The sequence below is a fragment of the Pongo abelii genome, chromosome 10, assembly GCF_028885655.2.
Source record: "Pongo abelii isolate AG06213 chromosome 10, NHGRI_mPonAbe1-v2.0_pri, whole genome shotgun sequence".
NCBI lineage: Eukaryota > Metazoa > Chordata > Mammalia > Primates > Hominidae > Pongo > Pongo abelii.
Window position 1 is genome coordinate 35,940 of NC_071995.2, and position 27,408 is coordinate 63,347.

Sequence of the window (27,408 nt, forward strand, 5' to 3'; positions counted from 1 at the left end):
TGAATTTGTCCTGGGCTGCATGCAGCCCAAGGGCTGTGGGTTGGACAAGCTTGATTTACGTGAAAGGCGTCTTAGTCAGCTGCCCAGGCCATTGCTCCTCTAGTGGGCTGCCTGGTTCTCCAACGGGCGGATGTAGCGGAGCTCACTCAGCCAGTACCCTCTGGAGAGGCAGGAACGTGATTATGGGGAAACACCCGGAGCATATGCTGTTTGGTCTCAGTAGACTCCTAAATATGAGATTCCTGGGTTTAAAAGTATAAAATAAATATGTTTAATTTGTAACTGATTACCACCAGAATTGTACTGTTCCGTATCCCACCAGCAATGTCTAGGAATGCCTGTTTCTCCACAAAGTGTTTACTTTTGGATTTTTGCCCATCTAACAGGTGAAGTCCTGGAGATTCTTCTTAGTGGTTTGGGCTGCGCCTGGCCATGTGTATTTTTTTAAATTTCCACTGATGATTTTGCTGCATGGCCAGGGTTGAGAACGACTGTGCAAATTTGCCGGATTTCCTTTGCTGTTCCTGCACGTAGTTTAAACGAGATCGCCAGCACCGGGTATCGTTCACCATTTTTCTTTTTGTTAACTTGCCGTCAGCCTTTTCTTTGACCTGTTCTTTCTGTTCATGTGTATTTGCTGTCTCTTAGCCCGGACTTCCCGTGTCCTTTCCACCGGGCCTTTGGGAGGTCACAGGGTCTTGATGCTGTGGTCTTGCTCTGCAGGTGTCTGACTTCCAGCAACTGCTGGCCTGTGCCAGGGTGGAAGCTGAGCACTGGAGTGGAGTTTTCCTGTGGAGAGCAGCCATGCCCAGAGTGGGAGGGGCCAGTGTTCATATTCTGGCCCCTGTTGTCTGCATGTAACCTCATACCACAACCAGGCACGGGGCAGAGAAGATCCCGAGAAGGGAGCCTCACCCTTCATGCGCTCACCCAGGCTCTCCTGCTCTGCTCCCTGCTGCCCGCTGCCCGTTGCGACTGTGGTGATGGCAGGTGGGTGAGTGCTGTCCATCGCTGCTCCTACACTGTAAGATAGGGTGAGGAATGCCCTTCCTGCACCGTGCCTTGGAGCACACCTGCATCTCCAGTTTCCGGCCCCTCCCTGGGTCTCACTGGATCACGTGATCCCTCCAGACAACATCATGCCCCTTGTCATCTGCAGTGGGATCTCCAACCAGCCCCTGGAATTCACGTTCCAGAAAAGAGAGCTGCCTGAGATGGTCAGTCCCAGCCAGCTCACCCTGCCACAACCTGGGCTCACACAGGAGGGGGTTTTCTGGGGCAGGGGTGCTCTGGCAATACCTGAGTGTTTTCAGGTGTTTGGGAAATTGCACTGGGACACCTGCTACAGAGCTGCACAGGACGAGCGGTATCGATCTAGATGCTTATGGGGGAAAGTCTGAGCTTCCCCGCCCCTCACCGCTTAGGCGCTAAATTTTCTTAAAACCTCCAGGCATCCCCTGAGGATGCCACGCATGAGAAAGCTGCTCATTCCCTTTGGCTCTCTTGCTCTTTGGTTATATCCTCTCCTGCTATAGGCAAGGATGAGGGACTTGGGGGCCATCTCCTGTGGCGTGCCTGGGGTGTGCAGCGCCTGACTGTCATCACGTAGCCCATCAGGACCCTGGAGTGAAGAAGGGAAGACTCAGTGCCAGGGCAACAGGAAGGCACCCCAGGACACTAGTGCTGTGATGTGTGTCAGAAAGCCACAGTCAGCAGCAGCAGCTGGGTGTGTTTGGTGGGAGGTGGCACCTTCCACCCTGTGCTCCCACCCAGGGCAGCCAAGTCCTCCCCACAGCTGCAGTCATGCCATGGGTCTCTCTCCTCAGTTTGGAGCCTCAAGGTTAAGACGCCATTTGCGGGGTTTGCTCCATGGGGGCTCCCTCTCTTCCTTCCTTAGATGGACAAGGTGGGTGGCCTCCTCTGTAACCTGTACAGTGTGGTTCCCGGAGAGTTGGTCTGTTTATTCCCATCCTACGAGTACCTGCACCAGGTCCATGCCCACTGGGAGAAGGGCAGCCTGGGCCGCCTGGGCCACCAGAAAGGTGAGTGGCCTGTCAGCCGGCCCTCCCACTCATAAGGACAGTGCCACCGAGTCCTCCAGGGAGCTCTTGTGCTCATCAAGTCAGGACAGGCTTCTAGCTTGTCATCCCCACCGCTCCCAGTCCCTGACTACAGAGGGTTTCCTCAAAGCCCCTCACTGCAAGGCTCTCCAGTCCCCCAGCCGGGAAACACAAAGCCACCCGCAGATCCAAGACACAGCACCCTGAACCCATCTCTGGGAGATGTCCTCTGCCTCCACATATTCCAGGAACCCAAGAGCGCACACCAGGTGGAGCAGGTACCACTGTCGTATTCCAGGTGCATTCAGGTGCGGGCATAACTCTGAGGCTTGGGCCCGAGAGCTTGGTGGGGCGGCGGCTGGAAACATTGTGAGTGACATCCAAGATTTTGCTCAGCACCTCTGGGGCTGTGGCCAGGAGACAGGCCGAGTGACGGAGGCCCTGCTCCTCTCTGTGACTGGAGGAAAGATGAGTGAGAGGATCAACTTCTCTGACAACCTAGGCCAGTAAGTAGTGCTTCTGCTCATCTCCTTGGCTGTGATACGCGGCCGGTCCTCACTCCAGCAGCTGGACCCCTACCTGCCGTCTGCTGCCATCAGAGCCCAAAGCCGGGCTGTGACTGCTCAAACCAGCCAGCTGGAGGGAGGGGCTCAGCAGCTCTGGCTTTGGCCCTGGGAGAGCAGGTGGAAGATCAGGCAGGCCATCGCTGTAGCAGAACCCAGTGGATTGGCCTAGGTGGGATCTCTGAGCTGAACAAGCCCTCTCCGGGTGGTAGGTGCAGAGAGGGGAGGGGCAGAGCCACAGGCACAGCCCAGAGGGCTGAGGAAATGGTAGAACGGAGCAGCTGGTGATGTGTGGGTGACGACCCAGGAGCTCCTGACGTCCACCGGCCCCAGGCTCCTGTCTCCCCCCAGGTGTGTGGTGATGGCAGGCATGCCCTTCCCCAATATCAGGTCTCCAGAGCTGCAGAAAAAGACGGCCTACTTGGATCACACTCTTGTGAGTGTCCCCAGTGTTGCAGAGGGTGAGAGGAGAGTAGGCGGCAAGTGGGAGTGGCGTCGCCCCTAGGGCTGTGCTGGGCCAGCGTCTCCTGTCTCCTCGGGAGGCTTGGGTAGCCCCTCCACACCCTCGATCTTCCCTGTGATGTCATCTGGAGCCCTGCTGCTTGCGGTGGCCTACGAAGCCTCCTGGTCTGGCTCCAAGGCCTGGCAGAGTCTCTTCCCAGGGAGAGCTACAAGCAGGAAATAGTCCGCATGAGTCATCCCCTTCACTCCCAGCTCAGAGCCCCAGGCCAGGGGCCCCCAAGAAAGGCTCCGGTGGAGAACCTGTGCATGAAGGCTGTCAACCAGTCCATAGGCAAGCCTGGCTGCCTCCAGCTGGGTGGACAGACAGGGGCTGGAGAAGGGGAGAAGAGGAAAGGGTGGCTGCCTGCCCTGTCTCCTACCTGAGGCTGAGGAAGGGGAGGGGGATGCACTGTTGGGGAGGCAGCTGTGACCGAAAGCCTTTGCCTCTGTTCCCACGAAGGCAGGGCCATCAGGCACCAAAGGGATTCTGCCAGCATAGTGCTCCTGGACCAGTGATACACCCGGCACCCTGTCCTGGCCAAGCTGTTGGCCTGGATCTGAGCCCTTGTGGAGGTCAAAGCCACCTTTGGTTCTGCCACTGCTGCTGTGTGGAAGTTCAGTCCTGCCTTTTCCTTTCCCGAGAGCCTCCACCACCCCAAGATCGCATTTCTCACTGCCTTTTGTCTGCCCAGTTTCACCAGAAGTCGGCCTCTTCCTGACGGGCAGCTGCACCGCTGCCTGGCGCTGCGCCCTTCCTTTCCTCTGCCCGCTGGAGACGGTGTTTGTCAGGGGCCTGGTCTGCAGGGATCCTGCTACAAAGGTGAAACCCAGGAGAGTGTGGAGTCCAGAGCGTTGCCAGGACCCAGGCACAGGCATTAGTGCCCATTGGAGAAAACGGGAATCCCAAAGAAATGGTGGGTCCTGGCCATCCTAGAGGTCTTCCCAGGTCAGCTCCCCTCTGTGGAATCCAATCTGTCTTCCATCCTGCGGGGCCCAGGGCCAGGCTTCTCACTGGGCCTCTGCAGGAGGCTGCCATTTCTGTCCTGCCCAGCTTCTTAGAGGTGAGACGGAGCAGACCCACCTGCTTCTGCCCTTTCTGTAGCAAATGAAGTTAGCTGCCCTGGACTAGTCACCCTCTAGTCTCAATTTAAAGAGATCCCCATGGCCACAGGGCCCCTGCCCAGGGGCTTGTCACCTCCCCCACCTTCTTCCCGAGTCACTGCTGCAGCCCTGCTCCCTAACCTGCCCCACAGCCCTGCCTGGATTTGTATCTCCCTGGCTTGGTGCCAGTTCCTCCAAGTTGATGGCACCTCCCTCCCTCTCAACCACTTGAGCAAACTCCAAGACATCTTCTACCCCAACACCAGCAGTTGTGCCAAGGGCCATCAGGCTCTCAGCATGACTATTTTTAGAGACCCCGTGTCTGTCACTGAAACCTTTTTTGTGGGAGACTATTCCTCCCATCTGCAACAGCTGCCCCTGCTGACTGCACTTCTCTCCTCCCTCTCACCCCAGAGAAACAGGTCAGCTGGGATCTTCTGCCCCCACTGCCTAGAGACCAACAGGGGCAGGAGGCAAGTCACTGACCCCGAGACATTTGCATCCTGCACAGCTAGAGGTCCTTTATTAAAAGCACACTGTTGGTTTCTGCTCAGCTCAGTTCTTTATTGATTTGTGTGCCATTTTCTCTGGAAGCCTCTTTAGAGAAGAGAAGAACACACTGGTGCAGGCTGGGTGGAGCCGTCCCCCCATGGAGCACAGGCAGACAGAAGTCCCCGCCCCAGCTGTGTGGCCTCAGGCCAGCCTTCCGCTCCTTGAAGCTGGTCTCCGCATAGTGCTGGTTCCATCACCACCCCCTCCCAGGGAAGCAGGTCTGAGCAGCTTGTCCTGGCTGTGTCCATGTCAGAGCAACGGCCCAAGTCTGAGTCTGGGGGAGGAAGGTGTCATGGAGCCCCCTAGGATTCCCAGTCGTCCTCGTCCTCTGCCTGTGGCTGCTGCGGTGGCGGCAGAGGAGGGATGGAGTCTGACACGCGGGCAAAGGCTCCTCCAGGCCCCTCACCAGCCCCAGGTCCTTTCCCAGAGATGCCTGGAGGGAAAAGGCTGAGTGAGGGTGGTTGGTGGGAAACCCTGGCTCCCCCAGCCCCCGGAGACTTAAATACAGGAAGAAAAAGGCAGGAGAGAATTACAACGTGCCGGCCCAGGGCGGGCAGTGGTCCTGCCTCCTACCTTTGCGCCTCATGACCAGCTTGTTGAAGAGATCCGACATCAAGTCCCCACCTTGGCTCGTGGCTCTCACTGCAACGAGAAAGCCACAGACTGGGGTGAAGAGTTCAGTCACATGTGACCCGTGGCTCCCTGTCCCCACCCCCATGACACTCCCCAGCCCTCCAAGGCCACTGTGTTTCCCAGTGAGCTCAGAGCCTCAGTCGATCCCCGACCCAGCACTGGGCACTGATGAGAAAGCGGCTGTTTGAGGAGCCACCTCCCAGCCACCTCGGGGACAGGGCCAGGGTGTGCAGCACCACTGCACGATGGGGAAACTGGCCCAGAGAGGTGAGGCAGCTTGCCTGGGGTCACAGAGCAAGGCAAAAGCAGCGCTGGGTACAAGCTCAAAACCATAGTGCCTAGGGCACTGCCGCTGCACGTGCAGGCATCGCATCACACCAGTGTCTGCGTTCACAGCAGGCATCATCAGTAGCCTCAAGAGGCCTCAGGTCCAGTCTCTAAAAATATCTCAGGAGGCTGCAGTGGCTGACCATTGCCTTGGACTGCTCTTGGCAGTCAAAGAAGATTCTCCTTGTCACAGCTTGAGCTGGGTGAGCTTGGAGAGGAAAGCTCCACTATGGCTCCCAAACCAGGAAGGAGCCATGACCCAGGCAGGCGGGCTGAGGACCTCTGGTGGCAGCCCAGGGCTTCCAGCATGTGCCCTAGGGGAAGCAGGGGCCGGCTGGCAGGAGCAGGGGGTGGGCAGAAAGCACCCAGTGGACTCAGGGCTGGAGGGGAGGAGGCGATCTTGCCCAAGGCCCTCCGACCGCAGGCTCCAGGGCCCGCTCACCTTGCTCCTGCTCCTTCTGCTTCTTCTTCTCCAGCTTTCGCTCCTTCACGCTGCGCAGCTTGGCCTTGCCGATGCCCCCAGCTTGGCGGATGGACTCTAGCAGAGTGGCCCGGCCACCAGAGGGGTCGACCACTTCCCTGGGAGCTCCCTGGACTGGAGCCGGGAGGTGGGGAACGGGGCAAGGAGGAAAGGCTGCTCAGGCAGGGCTGGGGAAGCTTATTGTGTCCAAGAGCCTGCTGGGAGGGAAGGCACCTCCCCTCAAATGATAAGCCCCGTGCTGGGGAGACCAGACCTTTCGAGACTGTGTGGGGCCTGGGCACTGACTTCTGCAACCACCTGAGCGCAGGCATCCTGTATGCAGACACTCCCTGCTCCCTCTCTAGCCCCCACCCTGCAGAGCTGGACCCCTGAGCTAGCCATGCTCTGACAGTCTCAGTTGCACACATGAGCCAGCAGAGGGGTTTTGTGCCACTTCTGGATGCTAGGGTTAGACTGGGAGATACAACAGTAAAGCTGAAATGTTGTAATTTCAGGGACACTGAAAAATGTGTTGCTGTGGTTTGTTATTAGACCCCTTCTTCCCTTTGGTTTAATTAGGAACAGGGAACCCAGAGCCTCACTAGTTCAGGCTCCCTCTGCCCTAGAGGTGAGAATTCCACAGCTCTACAGTTTGAAAACCACTATTTTATGAACCAAGTAGAACAAGATATTTGAAATGGGAACTATTCAGAAAATTGAGAATTTCTGACCACTTAACAAACCCACAGAAAATCCACCCGAGTGCACTGAGCACACCAGAAATGAGGTGGCCTCAAAGAGCTGCTCCCACCTGAAGGAGACGCGCTGCTGCTGCTGTCGTCCTGCCTGGCGCCTTGGCCTACAGGGGCCGCGGTTGAGGGTGGGAGTAGGGGTGCACTGGCCAGCACCTCAGGAGCTGGGGGAGGTGGTGGGGGCGGTGGGGGTGGTGGGGGTGCTGTTAGTACCCCATCTTGTAGGTCTGAAACACAAAGTGTGGGGTGTCTAGGTCAGAAGGTGTGTGAGCAGGGAGGTCCCTAGCCCAGCTCCCATCCCAGAACCCAGCTCACCTGCCTTAAGAGGCTCGGCTACCTCAGTGTGGAAGGTGGGCAGTTCTGGAATGGTGCCAGGGGCAGAGGGGGCAATGCCGGGGCCCAGGTCAGCACTGTACATGAGGTCGTTGGCAATGCCGGGCAGGTCAGGCAGGTAGGATGGCACATCAATCTCAGGCACCTGGCCCAGGTCTGGCACATAGAAGTAGTTTTCTGGGACCTGCAAGATTAGGCAGGGACATGTGAGAGGTGACAGGGACCTGCAGGGGCAGCCAACAAGACCTTGTGTGCACCCCCCATGGGTGGAATAAGGGGCTCAATAGCCTTGCCTGGAGAGGAGCTCTGGCAAGGCCCTGGGCCACTGCACCTGTCCCCACCTCTGTCCCGCCCCTCCCACCTGCTGTTCCAGCTGCTCTCTCTTGCTGATGGACAAGGGGGCATCAAACAGCTTCTCCTCTGTCTCTGCCCCCAGCATCACATGGGTCTTTGTTACAGCACCAGCCAAGGGGTCCAGGAAGACATACTTCTTGTACCTACAGGGGCGACATGGGGGTCAGGCAAGCTGACACCTGCTGTCCTGAGCCCATGTTCCTCTCCCACATCATCAGGGGCACAGTGTGCACTGTGGGGTCCCAGGCCTCCCGAGCCAAGCCACCCCAGTCACCCCCTGGCTCCTGGCCTATGTGCTGTACCTGTGTCTGATGCCCTGGGTCCCCACTAAGCCAGGCCGGGCCTCCCGCCCACACCCCTCGGCCCTGCCTTATGGCCATACAGGTTCTCGGTGGTGTTGAAGAGCAGCAAGGAGCTGACAGAGCTGATGTTGCTGGGAAGACCCCCAAGTCCCTCTTCTGCATCATCCTCGGGCTCCGGCTTGGTGCTCACGCACACAGGAAAGTACTTCAGCTTCTCCTGGGAGGGCCAGGATGGCCAAGGGATGGTAAATATTTAGTGCTGGGCCTAATCAGCTGCCACCCCATCCCAGTCAGCCTCCTCTGGGGGACAGAACCCTATGGTGGCCCCGGCTCCTCCCCAGTATCCAGTCCTCCTGGTGTGTGACAGGCTAAGTTATGTGCGTGGCCAGCAGACCTGCAGGGCCCGCTCGTCCAGGGGGCGGTGCTTGCTCTGGATCCTGTGGCGGGGGCGTCTCTGCAGGCCAGGGTCCTGGGCGCCTGTGAAGATGGAGCCATATTCCTGCAGGCGCTCCGGAGCAGGGTACTTGGCACTGGAGAACACCTGTGGACACAGGGACAAGTCTGAGGGGCCCCCAAGAGGCTCCGAGGGCTAGGATTGCTTGGCAGGAGAGGGTGGAGTTGGGAGCCTGGGCGAGAAGAAAGCCCAAGGTACAGGTGGGCAGCAGGGCAGAGACTGGGCAGCCTCAGAGGCACGGGGAAATGGAGGGACTGCCCAGTAGCCTCAGGACACAGGGGCATGGGGACTACCTTGATGGCCTTCTTGCTGCCCTTGATCTTCTCAATCTTGGCCTGGGCCAAGGAGACCTTCTCTCCAATGGCCTGCACCTGGCTCCGGCTCTGCTCTACCCGCTGGGAGATCCTGCCATGGAGAAGATCACAGAGGCTGGGCTGCTCCCCACCCCCAGCACACCTCCTGCTCCTAACAGCAGACCTGCCAGGCCAGGCCCTCAGGCAAGGGCTCTTAAGTCAGGGTCACCTGCTTGCCAGGGCCGATCTTGGTGCCATCCAGGGGCCTCTACAAGGGTAATCTGACCTGCAGGGTCGAGGAGTTGACGGTACTGAGTTCCCTGCACTCTCAGTAGGGACAGGCCCTGTGCTGGCACCTGTACATGCTATCTGAAGGACAGCCTCCAGGGCGCACAGAGGATGGTATTTACACATGCACACATGGCTATTGATGGGGCATTTCACAACCCCTCATGATCACGTGCAGCAGATAAAGTGGCCTCTGCAGAGGGGGAATGGAGACCGGAGGCTGAGACTGGCAAGGCTGGACCTGAGTGTCGTCACCTAAATTCAGACAGGGAACTGCCCCTGCACATAGTGAACGGATCACTGAGCAAACCCTGAGTCCCGACCACCACCTCTGTGTGGTCTAGATCCTCACCTGCTTCCATCCTCCCTGGTGCTGGGTGGGCCCAGTGATATCAGCTGCCCTGCTGTTCCCCAGATGTGCCGAGTGCATTCTTGTGTGCTTGCATCTCATGGAACGCCATTTCCCCAGACATCCCTGCGGCTGGCTCCTGGTGCCCGAGGCCCAAGTGCCTGATGCTTTAAGGCACATAACCCCTCATGCTTTTCCATGTTCTTTGGCCACAGCAAGGCCACTCTCACTGCAAAGTTAACTCTGATGTGTGTGTAACACAACATCCTCCTCCCAGTCGCCCCTGTAGCTCCCCTACCTCCAAGAGCCCAGCCCTTGCCCACAGGGCCACACTCCACATTGAGAGCAGCCTCCGCACTCACCTGGCACGAGCGAGCCTGTGTGATGCACAGGGATGAAAAGGCAGAGGTGCAACTGGGGCTCATGAGGAAAGGTAGGAGGAGGATGTGGGATGGTGGAGGGGTTGCAGACTCTGGGCTAGGGAACGCTGGGATGTCTCTAAAGGTTGGAATGAATGGCCTAGAATTGGACCCAATAAGCCAAAGCCACTTCCACCAACTTTAGAAGGCCTTGGCCCCCAGAGAGCCAATTTCACAATCCAGGGGTCCCCGTGCCCTAATGGGTCTGCCCTGATTACTCCTGGCTCCTTGTGTGCAGGGGGCTTAGGCATGGCAGGGCTGGGAGTACCAGCAGGCACCCAAGCAGCTTAAGTGTTCCATGACAGACTGGTATGAAGGTGGCCACAATTCAGAAAGAAAAAAGAAGAGCACCATCTCCTTCCAGTGAGGAAGCGGGGCCACCACCCAGCGTGTGCTCCATCTTTTCTGGCTGGGGAGAGGCCTTCATCTGCTGTAAAGGGTCCTCCAGCACAAGCTGTTTTAATTTACCCTAGTTGCCAAGGCAGCCTCATTCTGCCTTGGGTGCTGACAAGACGTTCAGTAGTTGCATAAGCTCTGCATTCGAGGTCCACAGGGGCAGTGGGAGGGAACTGAGACTGGGGAGGGACAAAGGCTGCTCTGTCCTGGTGCTCCCACAAAGGACAGAAGGGCTGATCACTCAAAGTTGCAAACACCAAGCTCAACAATGAGCCCTGGAAAATTTCTGGAATGGATTATTAAACAGAGAATTTGTAAGCACTTAGAAAAGGGCCAGCACTGCTCGAAATGCACAGCATTTCTCTTTGTAACAGGATTATCAGCCTGCTGTGCCCGGGGAAAACGTGCGGCACAGTGCATCTCCAGTCACCAGGATTTTGATGGCTTCTAACAAAATCTTGTAGACAAGATGGAGCTATGGGGGTTGGAGGAGAGAACACATAGGAAAAATCAGAGCCAAATGAACCACAGCCCCAAAGGGCACAGTTGGACAATGGACTGATTCCAGCCTTGCACGGAGGGATCTGGCAGAGTCCATCCAGTTCATTCAACACCTGGTTAGAAAACTGGGGCCAGCACATAGCGGAAGGGTAAACTGGTTTCATGATCGAATCAAGGCTCAGACAATTTTTAAAGGCCAGAGAGTAGACTGCAATCACCAAGATGAAATTTACAAGGAACAAATTGAAGCCCAACATTTAGGTTTTAAAAATCAAGTGTATAAATATAGAAGGTGGAGGGAACTTGTCTTAGACACAGTTCAGGTGAAGAAAGACCTGGAAACTTCTGTTAACTATAAGCTCAGTAGGGGCTAAAAGCATGTTAATCAGCATAAAAAGGCAATGAGATCTTAGGGCACACAGCTCCCCGTCCCTCTTCTGACCTTCATCCATCTTTCAATCAGCAGGGACCATGCACTCTCTTGGAGGCACCACAGAAAACAGAGCCCTGGACTCATGAACAAATCCATGCCAGGCACCAGTCTCAGCCACAGTTACATCCCTTTAAACTGGATCCACACAGTAACAGGACTCTGAACTCCCCTGCAGACTGCAAAGTCTGCCTCATTCACTGCTATGTCTCTAGCACCTGGGATGGGGCCTGACGTGTAACAGCCACTGGCTGAACAGAAAGTGACAAATGAGCAAACATCTCAAGGAGGGTGATGAGGATGGTGATGAGTGAGAAACTCCCGACATATGAAGGTAACTGAAGGATGTTCTGGCTAAAGATCAGAAGACTTTGAGAATATGATCATTCCCCTCAAATATCAAAAATATCAAAAGGGCTGTCAGGTGGAGAAGTGAGTAAACTTATATCAGGAAGAGTGGGCAGAGTTGCAAGGAAACAGATCTCTCTGTTCTGTTAAAAAAAAAAATTCTCATAAACAACTGCATCACTTTGCAGAGCAATTAGGTTCCAGCTCACAAGCGCCTTCCAGGGGTGCCCCAAGGGCAAATCCTGTCTAAGGTGGAGGTAGAAGACATGATCCTGGGGCTCTTTCCTTAGCCAAGAGCCCATGAGACTAAGGAACATCGTGCTTGTTGACAAAGCCCCCGGACAGTCTATTCTCTTACAGTCACAGGCTATGGTGCCGACTCAGGATCAGAAAGCTTGCAGCATATCTGCTATCTCCATGGACTAGCAGGATGGTCTGGAAGGCTGTGTCAGGAAGGCCCGTAGGCCTCACTGGGGCCAGGCCGCCGTTGAACAATGTCCACCCTGCGGGTGGGGGAATGGTGCCATGAGAGCCATTTGTCTGTCATTCCTGGTCCAGAAACCCTTGGCTTGGTGGCCTACTTCAAGGTAGGTCAGTTTACAAGCTCAGTGCTGAAGCCAGACCCTATGGCACGCTCGCCCAGCACTAGAGAGGAAGCTGCCTCTGTGCACATCAGGGATGGAAGTGGCTCACCCAGCCTGTTCGGCGCGTGGTCTCACTAAGGGTCCATCTTCCTCTATCTGCCCTGGAGGGGACCATCTCCAAGCATCCCTTGCTTTCCTTCTCCCCCCTCCACCCCTCACTGTTCAATAAATTGAGTGCATCCCATTTGTAGAGCACAGTGCTGGGGCCGTGGGAGTCAAAGACGAATCAGACGACACACATCCACACTCAAAGGGACTCAGGGCTTCTGGGGAAGTACGAAATGAGTACCAATAACCACAACATCCCACAGGCCTGGGTTTCACATCTGTTTAGCAGCAGTGTGACCCTGGTGAGGTCACTAACTGGTCTTTGCCTCAGCTTCTTCCACTGAAAAACAGGAATGGTCCCTTCTACATCATGGGATTACTGTGAAGGTGAGAAGATCATGGCCCATCAACATCAGCATACCAGTCCCCCTAGAGGCTGCTGGGGAGGAAGAAGCAGGGAGCACCCACTCCTGACCCAGATTCACATTCACTGCTTCTCCTCCCCTGCCTCTGTCGTGACCCCAGGGAAGCAGACCCTGAACCTGGGCTCTTGCCTTCACCTTTATCTTCTCCACTCTGGGATGATTAAGAATGACTTGCTAATTATGCAGTGATCTAGTGCAATGTGTAACCTTCGGGGCCACCAGGTGTCAATCAGTAGAGAGAACAAGGGAGAAGGAGGGATGGAGGAAGCGAGGACAAGGGGAAAGGGGAAAGGGGAAAGGGGAAAGGAGGAAGGGGAGAAGAAAGGAAGACGTGGGGAAAAGGAAAAAGAAAGAGATGGAGGAAAGGACCAAGAGCTTCGCAGAGAAAATCACCCTTCCCAGGGGGAAGGTGCTGGGCAGTGGCACTGCCTCTTGGGGGAAGAGGTTGGGCAGGGGCTGACAGGCAATGGCAGATGACAGCATCCAAACTTCCACACAGAGTCTGTTCCTTCCTCTTCCCTGTGCCATCCCAACTCCCTCCTGCCTTGTCATCTACGTCACGGGAAGCAGGTGACATATCTGGCCCGTTATTTTGGGGGCCTGACTTCTCCCAGGTGAAGAGGGGGCAGATGGAGGGGCAGAAAGAGGGGGCAGGGAGGGGCTGGAGGGCACAGCTGAAGACAGCCTGGGAGGTGCTTGTCATCCCCTCCAGTCTCTGCACACTCCCGGCTGCAGCAGAGCAGGAGAAGAGAGCACAGCCTGGAATGCTAATTTGCCAGGAGCTCACCTGCCTGCGTCACTGGGCACAGACGCCAGTGAGGCCAGAGGCCGGGCTGTGCTGGGGCCTGAGATGGGGTGGTGGGGAGAGAGGCTCTCCTCTGCCCTTGTCTCTTCTGTGTAGGAGGTTTCTAAGCAGGAGGAGCGCGTTTAAGGGGAGGGATTCAAAGCTGGTCACATCCCCACCAAAAAAGCCCATGAACAATGAAAAGCCCACTTGCTTGTCCAGTTCTACAGGAGGGGAAAGTGGAGGAGGAGAGGTGGCGGTGCTCCCAACTCCACTGCCAGTCATCACTGACTCTCCCTTTCCTTCATCCTCGTTCCCTATCTGTCACCATTTCCTGTCGTTGTTTCCTCTGAATGTCTCACCCTGCCCTCCCTGTTTGCAAGTCCCCTGTCTGTAGCCTCATCCCTGTCACATCCTGACTACAATAACAGCTTCTGGGTGTCCCTGGCATCCACTCTCTCTCCCTTCTTGTCCCTTCCGTGACGGATGCCTGAGGAACCTTCCCCAAACTCTTCTGTTCTATCCCTGCCCTGCTCAAAATCCAATCACAGCTCCCTAACACTCCTGAATAACCAACGTGAAGTCCTGTCTTGAGTACTCCGTGGGCCCTAACTCACTCATCCCAACTCTTCATTCACTGCCTTGCCCCACACCCTGCCATGGAGCCCCCCGTGGCACCGTGGGGACACAAAGGAACCAGGGCAAAGCTCCCTCAGCACCATCCAAAGAGGCCTGGCCCACAGGCTCATGGAAAGTCAGCCTCTCACGCCCCGAGAGCTGAGTGCAAGGAGAGGCAGGGCTGTCTGCGCTTCCCATGCAGAAGCACCCCCTCCACCCCTGTGCAGGCCAGCCTAGACCACCACACACCACGTTCCAAGCCACACTGAGGCTTCTCTCCAAGCCTGCGGCCCCCATTTCCAGACCCCACCAGGGCGACCTGCACATCCACCTCCCTAACCCTGCCCCCTCTTCCAGGAGTCTGCCCTATGTGGAGTGGGCACGTGGTTTTCCTCTTCAGCAACTATTTCCTTTTTACTCAAGCAATGGCCCCATTTCCCTTGGGGAATCCATCTCTCTCGCATGCTTAGTCCCAGAGCTTCAGGTGGGGCTGCCCACAGAGCTCCTCAGTCTAAGCCAAGTGGTGTGTCATAGTCCCCTGGCCCCAATAATGGATTCTGGGACAGACACGAGGACCAAGCCAGGTGGGATGGGTGAGTGTGGCTTCTGGAGGAAGTGGGGACACGGGAGAGCATTCTTTCCTGCTGGACCTGACCCTGTCTCACGTCACCTTGCCACCTGTCTGGGAATGCAGCCAGACCCAAAGAAGCAAACTGACATGGTAGGAAAGCAAAACCAGGACCTGAGGACATCATTTTAGCCCTTACTCCGAAGGCTGCTCTACTGATTGGTTAATTTTTGCTTAGTTTGGTTTGGGGGAGTTCTGACAGGCGTGCCATCAATTCTTACCAATTTCTCTCCACTCTAGACCCTGAGAAGCCCACACAGTTCATGCTAGCAATTAACAATCAATCTCGCCCTATGTGTTCCCATTCCAGCCTCTAGGACAGTGTCAGCCACATAATTGGTATCTCTTAAGGTCCAGCACTAGGTGGAGCACATGGTGGAGAGACAGATGCAGTGACCTGGAACCAAGGAGTGAGGGAGCCAGGACTCAGGCCCAAGGCTCCTGAGAGGCATCCGGCCCTCCCTGGGCTGTGCCAGCAGCTTGGAGAACCCACACTCAATGAACGCAGCACTCCACTACCCAGGAAATGCCTTCCTGCCCTCTCCTCTCCTCATCCCATCCCTGGGCAGGGGACATGCAACTGTCTACAAGGTGCCAAGTACCAGGACAGGAAAGGAAAGATGCCAAAAATCCAGGGCTGCCCTCAGAGAAGGGCAACCATGCAGTCCCCATCTTGGCGAGGAAACACAATTTCTGAGGGAATGGTTTTGGCCTCCATTCTAAGTGCTGGACATGGGGTGGCCATAATCTGGAGCTGATGGCTCTTAAAGACCTGCATCCTCTTCCCTAGGCATCCCTTGGGCACATTTAGCACAACAATAAGCACAAAAGGTGCATCCAGCACTTTCTGTTACTATTGGTGGCAGGTTCATGAACGGCAACCAAAGGCAGTGTACGAGTCAAGATTATCAACAGGGAAGAGCTGGCATTTCCTGAAGGCTTCCTAAGTGCCAGGCACTGTTCCATTCCTTTGCATGTTTTGATTAATTTAATCTTTACAATAATTCTGCCAGGAAGCTACCATTATTACCACAACTTCACAAATGAGAACACTGAGGCTTAGAGGGGCTGGGTTGTTCACGGTTACAGAGGAAGAAAACAGGGGAGCTGGATCTGAGCCAAGGCATCAACTCCAAGGTAACCCCTCAGTCACTTCAGTGCGTGCCCCCTAGTTACTGGGACATTCTTGACAAGCTTGGGGCAAGCCGGTGAGTCAGTGGGGGAGGACTTTCAGGAAGAGGTAGGTTCCCAGTTGGTGACAGAAGAGGACGCTGCAAAGTGAAGGAGCAGGGGCTCCAGGTCTGGCGACAACCAGGGAATGGACAGGGCAGGGATGACTTGGACCACGAGAGGGACCTGAGTCAGGCAGTCACATACTTCCCGCTGGGGTCTACCACGTGAGGCACAGTGTGGGATCCTGGGAAGGAGACCAAGCCTCATTTCAGGTTGCTTATGGCCAAAGACAGGACCTGTGTACCCGACAACCCCTGGAACCTTTGCCAAAAAACGGCAAACACCATTCACTCACTCATGTTAGATAAACACTGAGTGAAGTCACTGGAGCCCAAGGGCTGTGCGAGGTCAGCGTTGCCAATACAAGAAGCTGCACCCCTCCAGCTCGGCTCCCTCAATGGCCACTCCGTGCTCCAGCCATGCTGGCTTCCTTTTAGGTCCTCCACCTCAAGGCTGTAGTTCATGTGCTTCTTTTGGAATGTTCTTCCTGACCTACCCACTCAACCCTCAGACTTTACCATAAATGTCATTTCCTCACCTCCACCTTCCCTGACCTGAAACCAAGCCAGGCCTCCCATGACGAGCCTCACAGTACCCCATCTCCCCTGAACAGATGCAGTAAAAACCCACAGAACCCGGGGCCATGATCTATGGCTTTGAATCCTGGCTCTGTCACTTGGCCAGGTCTCTCAGCCTTTCTGTGCCTCAGTTTCCTCATCTATAAAATGAGACGATGGCAGTGCCTGCTCATGAAGTGTGAGTTAATGCACTCAAATCAATGGTGGTGCATGGTTTATGCTATATGAATATTAGTGATTACAAAATATTATCAATAGACCTTGTCACAACTGTGATTGAAGAACTAATCATGTATTGGTTATTTAGGTCTTTCTCTCCTGCCAGAATGTGCGCTCCAGCTGCAGAGGCATGTTGCCTTATCCGTGGCTGGGTATATAGAGATTCCCACACTGCCTTGCACACGAGCACTACTGGGTAAATATTTGCTGGCTGCAGGAAAACGTGAAGGAACAGGCCCTCCAATGGGAGGCAAAACACGAGTTGTGAGAGCAGCGCCACCACAGGAAACCAGGAGGCTAAGTGGGGTGGAAGGGAGTGAGCTCTCGGACTCCCACGAGTAAAAGCTTCCAAGCTGGGCTCTCACCTTCAGCCCCTCCCCACACAGGGAAGCCAGATGGGTTCCCCAGGACCAGGATTCCCCAAGGGGGCTGCTCCCAGAGGGTGCGTTGCTGGGATTGCCCAGGACAGGGACGGCCCTCTCATCAGGTGGGGGTGGGTGGCAGCACCCACCTGCTGAAGATGTCTCCAGAGACCTTCTGCAGGTACTGCAGGGCATCCGCCATCTGCTGGACGGCCTCCTCTCGCCGCAGGTCTGGCTGGATGAGGGGCACGGCATAGGTCTGACCTGCCAGGGAGTGCTGCGTCCTCACAGGAGTCATGGTGCCTGTGGGTGGGAGCCGGAGCATCAGAGCCACCCACGACCACCTGCGCCCACCCAGCACGGGGCAGGGTGGCGTTGAGACAACACAGCCCTCATCCCAACTATGCACATAGCTTCAGCCGGCACAGACAGGGGAGTCGGGCACAGAGCATTTGCTGGGAGGCCAGGAGCACATAGGTGGGATTCTGCTGAGTGAATGAGGGAAAGGGCAGGACCAGGGACTGGGGAATTTGTAGGGTCAATGGAGGAGTTCAGAGAAGGTGCAACATTTCTGACCCCCTACAAGGTGCTTGATACCTGCCACGCACCCTTTCCATACATTGTCTCAGTTCAGCTCCCCACCTTGGATAAACAAGAAACCTTGGTTGCAGAGGGAAAAAGAGGCTGGAAACAAAGGGGTAGAAATGGGGTAGTGGGGGAGATTGCCTGATCAACTGCCAAATGGTACCCAGTTCTGGAAAAGCACAAAAAATGTGCACACACAGGTTCTTCCCACTTTAACCCCTGAGGAAGTTGAGGCCTCCTCCTGAAACAGACTGGGCAGTGGCTAGTGACTCTAGGTATAGAAGTATCCAGCCCTGCTCACCCAGGCTAGAGCTTAGGGGGCCAAGAGGAAAGAGGTGCCTGTGGGGGTGGAGGACAGGAAGGAAAAACACTCCTGGAATTGCAAAGTGAGGGCAGAGTCTATTTATATTGGGTTTAATTAACTCCTCTCCCTGGTGCCACTAAAGCAGCAATCACACTGCAGACGGCACTGATTTGATTGGCAAGAGATGCACCAGGCAGAATATTAAGGGACCAGGCCCCTAAAAATAGGCCTAATCACAGCCCCTCGCTGGAAAATGGTAAGGAAGACATTAATCAGGCCTGGCACTGTGCCCTAGACCTGCTCCCCTAGGCACTACAGTGGGGCCCTTGGTTGCAACACAAGTAGGTAGAGATGGATGAGTGTGACATGAAGGGCCTAGGAGATTTCATTCGGGTTTAAAATGCTGTGACCTTGAGTAAGCTGCCGTCTCTGAATCTGATCCTTTCCATTTCCCATTCTCCAAACTGAGAACTAGCACTGCTGAGACGTGGTTATTCCCAATAATACTTTGTATATTTTACATAACGTACCGCACCAACATCTTCACCCAGCTGGAGCCTACTCCTTTGCTCCCCCTGCTGGCTTCCCCAGCCCTCCCTTCTGCCCTCGTCAGGCCAGCACTTCTCACGATCTGCTCTTGAGCTTTTTCTCCAGCAGTGAGTTCCTCCTTTGCATACAGGCTTTCCAGACCTGTACTTGCCTTGAATACTCATCAGGGCCCAGGAGTTACTCCTCACCTCCCACTTATTTTTCCTCCAATCAAATAACTAAAGCATGGCCAGGTGATGCCCGGCCAACTGAGAAACCTAACCCTCTGAGACCACCACACCCCTTTCAAGCATGTTCCTCCCTCCCCTTCTTTGTATTTATACTGATGCAAGTTTGCTGGCTGTCCTAACTTATTTCTTTGCCTCAGTTCTCCCATATGTAAGATCACAAAGGGGGTAAAGATGCAAGATATTTCCTGTGCACATCTTCAGATGAATTCCTTGTTAGTGTGTGTGTGTTTGCTCACACATATGCGTGAAAGAAGAGTACATACACAAATCTCCTCAAAAAGGAGGCAGCAAGCCTGTTCAAGAATGGGACTGAATACACCTGATGAGCAGTTTACTTTCTGTCTGCAAACATCTACTGATCATCTATTAGGTGCAGGCCATGATCACAACAAAGATGAACAAGACACTACACTAGGCAGGGAGAGTCTCAAAAACAACTAAACTCAAATTAAATTCATTCTAATCCAGTCATGAGTACAAAGCTAAGGAGTGACAAATCCCTTTTGGAGTTAGGGGAGTCAGGAAAAAGCTCTTAGCAGAATGTGTGCCTCTCGGCCGGGCACAGTGGCTCACGCCTGTAATCCCAGCACTTTGGGAGGCCAAGGCAGGCAGATCACCTGAGGTCAGGAGTTCGAGACCAGCCTGACCAACATGGTGAAACTCCATCTCTACTAAAAATACAAAATTAGCCGGGCGTGGTGGTGCATGCCTGTAATCCCAGCTACTCAGGAGGCTGAGGAAGGAGAATCGCTTGAACCGGGGAGGTGGAGGTTGCAGTGAGCCAAGATCGCGCCATTGCACTCCAGCCTGGGCAACAAGAGTGAACCAGTTCCAGGAAGAAGGTGCAAAGACAGCATTCCAGGTAAAAGAAACAGCTTGAACAAAAAGTGTGTAGCAGAACAGCAAGCGGTCTTGAGTGCTGAGGGTACAATCATCCTTGGGGAAGTACTAGAAGAAAGAATGATACACAGAGGCCAGTTTGTTAAAAACACTTAAAATTAAAGCTAGGAGTTTGGACTTATGGCAGGAATGCAATCCTTAGACCTGTGCTGTCCAATATGGTAGCCACCAGGCACATGCAGCCACTGAGCACTTGAAATGTGGATAGTCTGAATTGAGATGTGCCGTAAGTGTAAAATATGCACCAAATTTCAAAGACTAGAAAAAAAGAATGTAAAATATCTTATTATTTTATATTGATTACATGCTAAAATAACCATATTTGGGATATACTGGATTTTAAAAATATATTACTAATTTCATGTTTCTTTTTACTTTTAGAAATCACATATGTGACTTAAATATTTCTTTTTCTTTCCTCTCACTCAGCGTCCTGTGATTCCAAAGAAATGAGTCTCTGCTCTTTTTGGGCAGGAGATATCCTAGAATGGACTCTGATCTAAGCATCAAAATTAATCATCATAACGTTATTATTTTATGGCCCCTTCTTCCCATATCTGGTAGCTTTTAAATGATGATCATGTAGATAATCTTTATTGTTCCTCTTTCAGCAGACGGTATTTTCTTATGCTACAACATGACTGCTAATAATACCTACATATGTTAGAACCATTGTGACTCCTCAAGAATCTCATCTAACTCTTATTATCAGTGAATTTATCATCATCCCCAATTTTAGATAAGGAAATGGGGTTAGAAAGACCAAATAACATTTTTTCAACATCAAAACACTAGCTTGAGATCATGCCCAGACTTGGATCTGTTGTCTGAATTCCAAGCTTTTTGTTATTTACTGATATGTTTTGTTTTCATGCATTAATAATGCAAATCTTAGTCCAAACATTTTGTTAGCAGTACCAACTGTAAGTCACCTTATCTTGATACTTTGTCTTTATGTAAACCTAAATTAGATCTGTTTTTGATACTGAGGGAACAACAAGGGAATCTAACACTAACCAGCCCCTAGTGTGTGGTCAACACTTTCGTTACTTTAGCATACATCACCCCAATTGTTTGTCTTCACCACACACTTTGGAGTTAGGTAGTACTATCTATTTTTACAAATAAGAAAACCCAGGCACAAAGGGGTTGATTAGCAATTATCTTTTGAAAAGCCTGTAGTTCTCATCTGAAGAAGTGACGGACCACCTCTTATTTAGTGGACAGACAATAACTAGTTGAGAAGACAGGGATTTTGATGGGGGAAAAAAAATTTCATCAAAAGTCATCTTCTATCAGGGAGTTTATGAGAAACCCTAGCTCCTCAGTTCCACAGTGGGTAACTGCAATTCATTCTAGGTCTGCGATATTTCCTGCCTATCCATTTTGTTAATTCTTCAATGCATTCCATAAATGCCTAAGTATTCTTTAATAATGGTGTTTTTCTTGCATCTATGAAGCTTTTTCAAATTCTTTTTAAGTGACAAAACTTGTACATGTGTATTGCACAATATTTCTAGTCGACAGCACTGCTTTAGAGAATGTAAACCGTGCACTCCCAGGAAAATGCAGACACAGCACGCCTCTTTGGGGCCACGGTTTATAATTTTGGAGTGTTCGGAGCCCTTCCTGCAGACAATTCTCCCACACCCCGCTCCAGGGTCTCTCCTCGAGTTACAGGCCTCGCTGTAGGCCCCGGGAACCCAACGCAGTGTCAGAGAAGTGGGGTCCCCTACGAGGGCCCAGGCGCTCCGGGCGGGCAGCAGCTGCGGAAGAGCCGCGCGAGTCTTCCCAGAACCCGGCCGGGGCGGGAAGACGCAGGACTTGGGAGGCGGAACCGGGACCCCGCAGAGCCCGGGTCCCTGCGCCCCACAAGCCTTGGCTTCCCTGCTAGGGCCGGGCAAGGCCGGGAGCAGGGCGCGGCTCCAGGGAGGAGGCTCCGGGGCGAGCCCAAGACGCCTCCCGGGCAGTCGGGGCCCAGCGGCGGCGTTCGCAGTGGAGCCGGACACCGGGCAGCGGCCGCGGAACACCAGCTTGGCGCAGGCTTCTCGGTCAGGAACGGTCCCGGGCCTCCCGCCCGCCTCCCTCCAGCCCCTCCGGGCCCCCCACTTCGCCCAGCCAGGCCCCCACGACCCTACTTCCCGCGGCCCCGAACGCCTCCTCACCTGCGAGCCGCCCTCCCGGAAGCTCCGGCCGCCGCTTCCGCTCTGCGGGAGCCGCTGGGTCCTAGCCCCGCCGTCCGCAGTCCGCCCGCGCCTCCGGGTCCTAACGCCGCCGTTTACCCTCCGCTGCGCCCTCCCCGAGCGCGGCTCCCGGACCCCGTGGACCCGGAGCGCTGTCCTGGCGGGCGGAGTCGCGGGCCTGGGCACGGAACTCACGCTCACTCCGAGCTGCCGACGTGCACACGGCTCCCATCCGTTGTCTTCCGAGCGCCAGGCCGCCCCTACCCGTGCTTTCTGCTGTGCAGACCCTCTTCCTAGACCTCTATCCTTTGTTCCCTCGCTGCCTTCCCCTCAAGTTCAGGACCAAGCTGTCCGCCAGCCTCGGCTCCTCGGGGCAGCCCTCGCCCTGGGTGCGCCCCGGGGCCAGCCCAGGCCCAGGGCCCGCCCCTGCCCTCCAGCCCTACACCTTGACTCGCTTTCCTGCGTCTCTCAGCCTACCTGACCTTGTCTTTACCTCTGTGGGCGGCTCCCTTGTGATCTGCTTAGTTCCCACCCCCCTTTAAGAATAAAATAGAGAAGCCAGACGCAAAAGTACAGATATCGTATGAGTCCACTTTTGTGAAGTGCCTAGAATAGTCAAAATTCACAGAGACAGAAGCAGTGGTCGCCAGGAACGGGGAAGCAAGGCGGAGTTGGGCAGCTTGTGTTCGATGGGTAGAGTTTCAGGCTGGGGTGATGGAAGGGTGGTGGAAATGAATGGTAGTGATGGCGGCACAACAGTGTGAATCTACTTAATCCCACTGAACTGTATGCTTAAAAATGGTTTAGACGGTGAATTTTAGGTTATGTATGTTTTGCCACAATTTTTAAAAAGCTAGTGAAAAGCTGGTAAAAAGAAAGAAAAGAGGCTTTTTTAAAAAGTTAAATATATAAAAAGAGCATCAGTCCAAAGTCCAGCAGTAGTCCCTCCTGGAATCCATTGGCTTGCCTCCGGCATTTTTGGCCCTTGCCTTTTAGGGTTGCCAGATTAAAATACAGGATGCCCAGTTAGTTTGAATTTTAGATAAACAACGAATAATTTCTTAGCCTAAATATGTCCCAAGCTTCGTTTGGGACATACTTATGCTAAAAAACATTATTGGTTGTTTATCTGAGATTCAAAATTAAGCATTTTGTACTTTATTTGCTACCTCTGGCCACCCTACTCTCTTCCTAATACTCTCTCCCTCTCCCAGTTTTGTCCGCCTTCCCTGCCTCCTCTTCTGGGGGAGTTAGATGGAGTTGTAACAACATGCCGCTGTCTCACTGGCTGCAGCATGTGGTCCCCTTACCAGAGGTAAGGAAGAGATGGATCTCCACTCATGTTGTAGATGGAATGTTTATGTCCTTTCCAAATTCTTATGTTGAAACCCTAACCCCTAATGTGATGGTGTGTGGAGATGGGCCTTTGGTAGGTAATTACAGTTAGATGAGGTCGTGGGGCCCTCATTATAGTTCTGGTAAGAAAAGAGAGCATTGTCTCTCTGTCTCACTCCTCTCTCTCTCTCTCTCTCATTTCTCTCTCTCTCTCTTTCTCTCCTCTGTCTTTTCCCACCAAGTGAGGATGCGAAGAGAAGGTGGCTGTCTGCAAACCAGGAAGAGAGCCCTCACCAGGAACCCGTCCAGCTGCCACCTTGAACTTGGACTTCCAAGCCTCCAGAACCGTGAGGGATAAATGTATGATTTTAAAGTCACTCAGTGTGTGGTATTTTGTTTTGACTAATACAACCTGAAAACATTTTCCCCTCACTCCACCTGAGCAATATCTGAGTGTCTTAAGGTACTCAGGACACAACAAAGGAGAAATGTCCCATGCACAAGGTGCACCCATGCCCGGGTAAAGCAGCCTGGCACAGAGGGAAGCACACAGGCTCAGGGCTCTGCCATTCATTCTTTGTGTGACCCTGGGCAAGCCATGAATGGAGCTTCAGTCACCCCATTTGTAATGGGATTTAATTGTGCTTGCCCTGCCTCCTTTTGAGGGCTGTAGAGAAAGGATGTCAAAGTATTTTGTAATCTGGCTGGGCATGGTGGCTCATGCCTGTAATCCCAGCACTTTGGTAGGCTGATGCGAGAGGATTGCTTGAGCCCAAGAGTTTGAAATCAGCCTGGGCAATATTGTGAGATTCCATCTCTACAAAAATAAAATAAAATAGCCAGGCATGGTGTCACACACCTGTAGTCCCAGCTAATGGGAGGCTGAGGCGGGAGGATCACTTGAGCTTGGGAGATCGAGGCTGCAGTGAGCTATGATTGTGCCACTGCACTCCAGACTGGGCGACAGAGAGAGACCCTGTCTCAGAAAAAAAAAAAAAAAGAAGTACTTTGTAATCTGTAAGGTTTATTTCAACACACACAAAAAAAGTGTATATGCTCCACGATGCCTGTGAATATACACACACACCACATCATATACCAAGCCTGGCTGTGTCTTCTCACAAATGCACTGCTAGGCAGCACTCCCAGTTTTAGAATCACACCAGCGAGTTCACCCTCCAGATGGTTCACCCTCAACTTCATAAAAGTTCTTTACCTAATCTACTGACAGGCTCATCCCCGACCTAATTTTAAAGATTTCCTAGGAGCTGCGATGGGAATCCTCGACCTCAGCCTGGACAAAGAACAGTTGCAGGTCATTCTCATGTGTGGACACGGAAGCCCTGCCTGCCTTTGCTGGCCAGCTGGGCTGAGTGGGCCTGGGAAATTAAGGCTGCAGGGTTGGTCCCAGGCAGTCTTGCTGAAGCTTGCCACATCCGCCAGCCTCCTGGATTTCCCAGGATCCAAGAGCATGGACTTTAGGAATTCCTGGTGGAGGAGTGAAGAAAATGCTACACGGTGTCCTGAGCCCCGATCTACAGGAAGAAAACTGGAAATAAGACTGAGGACTTAGTTTAAGATGTTCCTACTCAATCTCTAGCTTTTTTGCTACAGTTCCGGGAACAGACTCCCCTCTCCTGAAAACCACTTCCCTCTGCAGCATTAAATTTCACCAAGATGTCTTGCTTTGTGGGAAAGACTTCCAAGGATGCCTGGAGAGAGGAGGGTGGAAATGTCCCACTCTCTAAACAGATAGACGGATGCAGCCAGACAGAAATTAGTTTATCTTGCTGAGGTTTCTAATGTACTTGAAAGAGGCCTGGGTCTAGCAGTCTACCCAGAGGGCTCTGTGTTGTGCAGGCAAAGATAAGAACCTTCCCTGTGGGAGTTCCAGAGCCAGTTTTAATAAACACCCATCGGTGACTGTGTTCTGAGTGAGTTCACACCATCCTGACCTGCCCTGAGTTAGACCTTGCATGGTCTTCCTCCTCTAGGAAGCCTCTGCAGCCCAGGAACCTCCCCTTATCTGAAATGAACAGCATTTGAAGCTTCACCAGACAGACCAGACAGCTTAGCCCTCGCGTTGTGCCGTGTGGGTTGTTCTCTGAGAGGCAGTAGAGCATAGTGGTTACTAGGAAGGGAAGGCCTTTGGGACTAGACTGCATCGGCTGGAGTCCTCATTCTGCTTCATAGCCACGTGATCCTAGCATGTCACCTGTGCCTCAGTTTTCACTCTATCAATATATAATAACTGAATCTGTCTTTGTGGTGAGGATTCAGTGAGTTAACATATTTGAAGTGCTTAAACATGAGGCCTGTGTCCATAGATTAATGAATGAATACACAAATGGTGATACGGACATACAGTGGTGTCTTAGTCATAAAAAGGAACGCAGAGCTGATCCATGGCACCATGTGGCTGAACCTCAAAAGCATTAGGTTAAGTGGAAGAAGCCAGACACAGGTCACCTATTGTGTAATTCCATTTATAGGAAATATACAGAATATGTAAATCCGTGGAGAAAGAAAGCCGATTTCCAGGGGCTAAGGGGAGGGGAGAATGGGAAGTGGCTGCTTCATGGGTACAAGGTTTCATTTTGAGGTGATGAAAATGTTTTGGAACTACATAGAGATAATGTTGGCACAACATTGTGAATGTACTGAATGCCACTGATTGTTCACTTTAAAATGGTCAAACTTATGTGAATTTCACCTTAATTAAAAAAAAAAAAAAGGACCAGATGTGGTTGCTCACACCTATAATCCCAACACTTTGGTAAAAGGTGAAAGATTTTTTTTCTTTTTTTCTTTTTTTTAATATACTTTAAGTTCTAGGGTACATGTGCATAATGTGCAGGTTGGATACATAGATATGCGTGTGCCATGTTGGTTTGCTGCACCCATCAACTTGTCATTTACATTAGGTATTTCTCCTAATGCTATCCCTCCCCCAGCCCCCCACCCACTGACAGGCCCCGGTGGATGATGTTCTCTGCCCCATGTCCAAGCGTTCTCATTGTTCAATTCCCACCTGTGAGTGAGAACATGCAGTGTTTGGTTTTCTGTCTTTGTGATAGTTTGCTCAGAATGATGGTTTCCAGCTTCATCCATGTCCCTGCAAAGGACATGAACTTATCCTTTTTAATAGCTGCATAGTATCCCATGGTGTATATGTGCCACATTTTCTTAACCCAGTCTGTCATTGATGGACATTTGGGTTGTTTCAAAGTCTTTGCTATTGTGAATAGTGCCACAGTAAACATACATGTGCATGTGTCTTTATAGTAGCAGGATTTATAATCCTCTGGGTATATACCCAGTAATGGGGTTGCTGGGTCAAATGGTATTTCTAGTTCTAGATCCTTGAGGAATCACCACACTGTCTTCCACAATGGTTGAACTAATTTACACTCCCACCAACAGTGTAAAAGCATTCCTATTTCTCCACATCCTCTCCAGCATCTGTTGTTTCCTGACTTTTTTTTTTTTTTTTTTCTTTTGAGACAGAGTCTTGCTCTGTCACCCAGGCTCGAGTGCAGTGGCGTGATCTCGGCTCGCTGCAAGCTCCGCCTCCAGGGTTCTTGCCATTCTCCTGCCTCAGCCTCTGGAGTAGCTGGGACTACAGGCACCCACCACCACGCCCGGCCAATTTTATTTCCTGACTTTAATGATTGCCATTCTAATTGGCGTGAGGTGGTATTTCATTGTGGTTTTGATTTACATTTCTCTGATGGACGAGTGATGATGGGCATTTTTTCATGTGTCTGTTGGCTGCATAAATGTCTTGTTTTGAGAAGTGTCTGTTCATATCCTTTGCCCACTTTTTGATGGAGTTGTTTGTTTTTTTCTTGTAAATTTGTTTGAGTTCTTTGTAGACTCTGATTATTAGCCTTTTGTCAGATGAGTAGATTGCAAAAATTTTCTCCCATTCTGTAGGTTGCCTATTCACTCTGCTGATAGTTTCTTTTGCCGTGCAGAAGCTCTTTAGCCTAATTAGATCACATTTGTCTGTTTTGGCTTTTGTTGCCATTGCTTTTGGTGTTTTAGTCATGAAGTCCTTGCCCATGCCTATGTCCTGAATTGTACTGCCTAGGTTTTCTTCGAGGGTTTTTATGGTTTTAGGTCTAACATTTAAGTCTTTAATCCATCTTGAATTAATTTTTGTAGAAGGTGTAAGGAAGAGATCCAGTTTCAGCTTCCTACATATGGCTAGCCAGTTTTCCCAGCACCATTTATTACATAAGGAATCCTTTCCCTATTTCTTGTTTTTGTCAGGTTTGTCAAAGATCCAATGGTTGTAGATGTGTGGTGTTATTTCTGAGGTCTCTGTTCTGTTCCATTGGTCTATATCTCTGTTTTGGTACCAG

General features: G+C 52.6%; 2 protein-coding genes and 1 pseudogene across 2 annotated transcripts; 2 read left to right on the forward strand and 1 right to left on the reverse strand.

Annotated features, from left to right (window-relative positions):
* Positions 1-3,623, forward strand: part of LOC129049291 (ATP-dependent DNA helicase DDX11-like) — a 29,699-nt pseudogene extending 26,076 nt beyond the window's left edge.
* Positions 3,624-4,768: 1,145 nt separating this feature from the next.
* Positions 4,769-21,854, reverse strand: WASHC1 (WASH complex subunit 1). The gene is made up of 11 exons (XM_009237661.4): positions 21,689-21,854; positions 17,105-17,258; positions 8,686-8,797; positions 8,333-8,479; positions 8,019-8,155; positions 7,644-7,779; positions 7,265-7,466; positions 7,009-7,176; positions 6,180-6,332; positions 5,351-5,419; positions 4,769-5,210 (listed from the first exon to the last, which is right to left on the reverse strand). The coding sequence occupies exons 2-11, from the start codon at positions 17,251-17,253 to the stop codon at positions 5,080-5,082; spliced, it is 1,404 nt and encodes a 467-aa protein (XP_009235936.1). The 5' UTR covers positions 17,254-17,258; positions 21,689-21,854; the 3' UTR covers positions 4,769-5,079.
* Positions 17,497-25,778, forward strand: LOC129049019 (transcription initiation factor TFIID subunit 4-like). The gene is made up of 4 exons (XM_063711964.1): positions 17,497-17,541; positions 21,216-23,021; positions 23,284-23,401; positions 24,273-25,778. The coding sequence occupies exons 1-2, from the start codon at positions 17,497-17,499 to the stop codon at positions 22,185-22,187; spliced, it is 1,017 nt and encodes a 338-aa protein (XP_063568034.1). The 3' UTR covers positions 22,188-23,021; positions 23,284-23,401; positions 24,273-25,778.
* Positions 25,779-27,408: the final 1,630 nt, after the last annotated feature.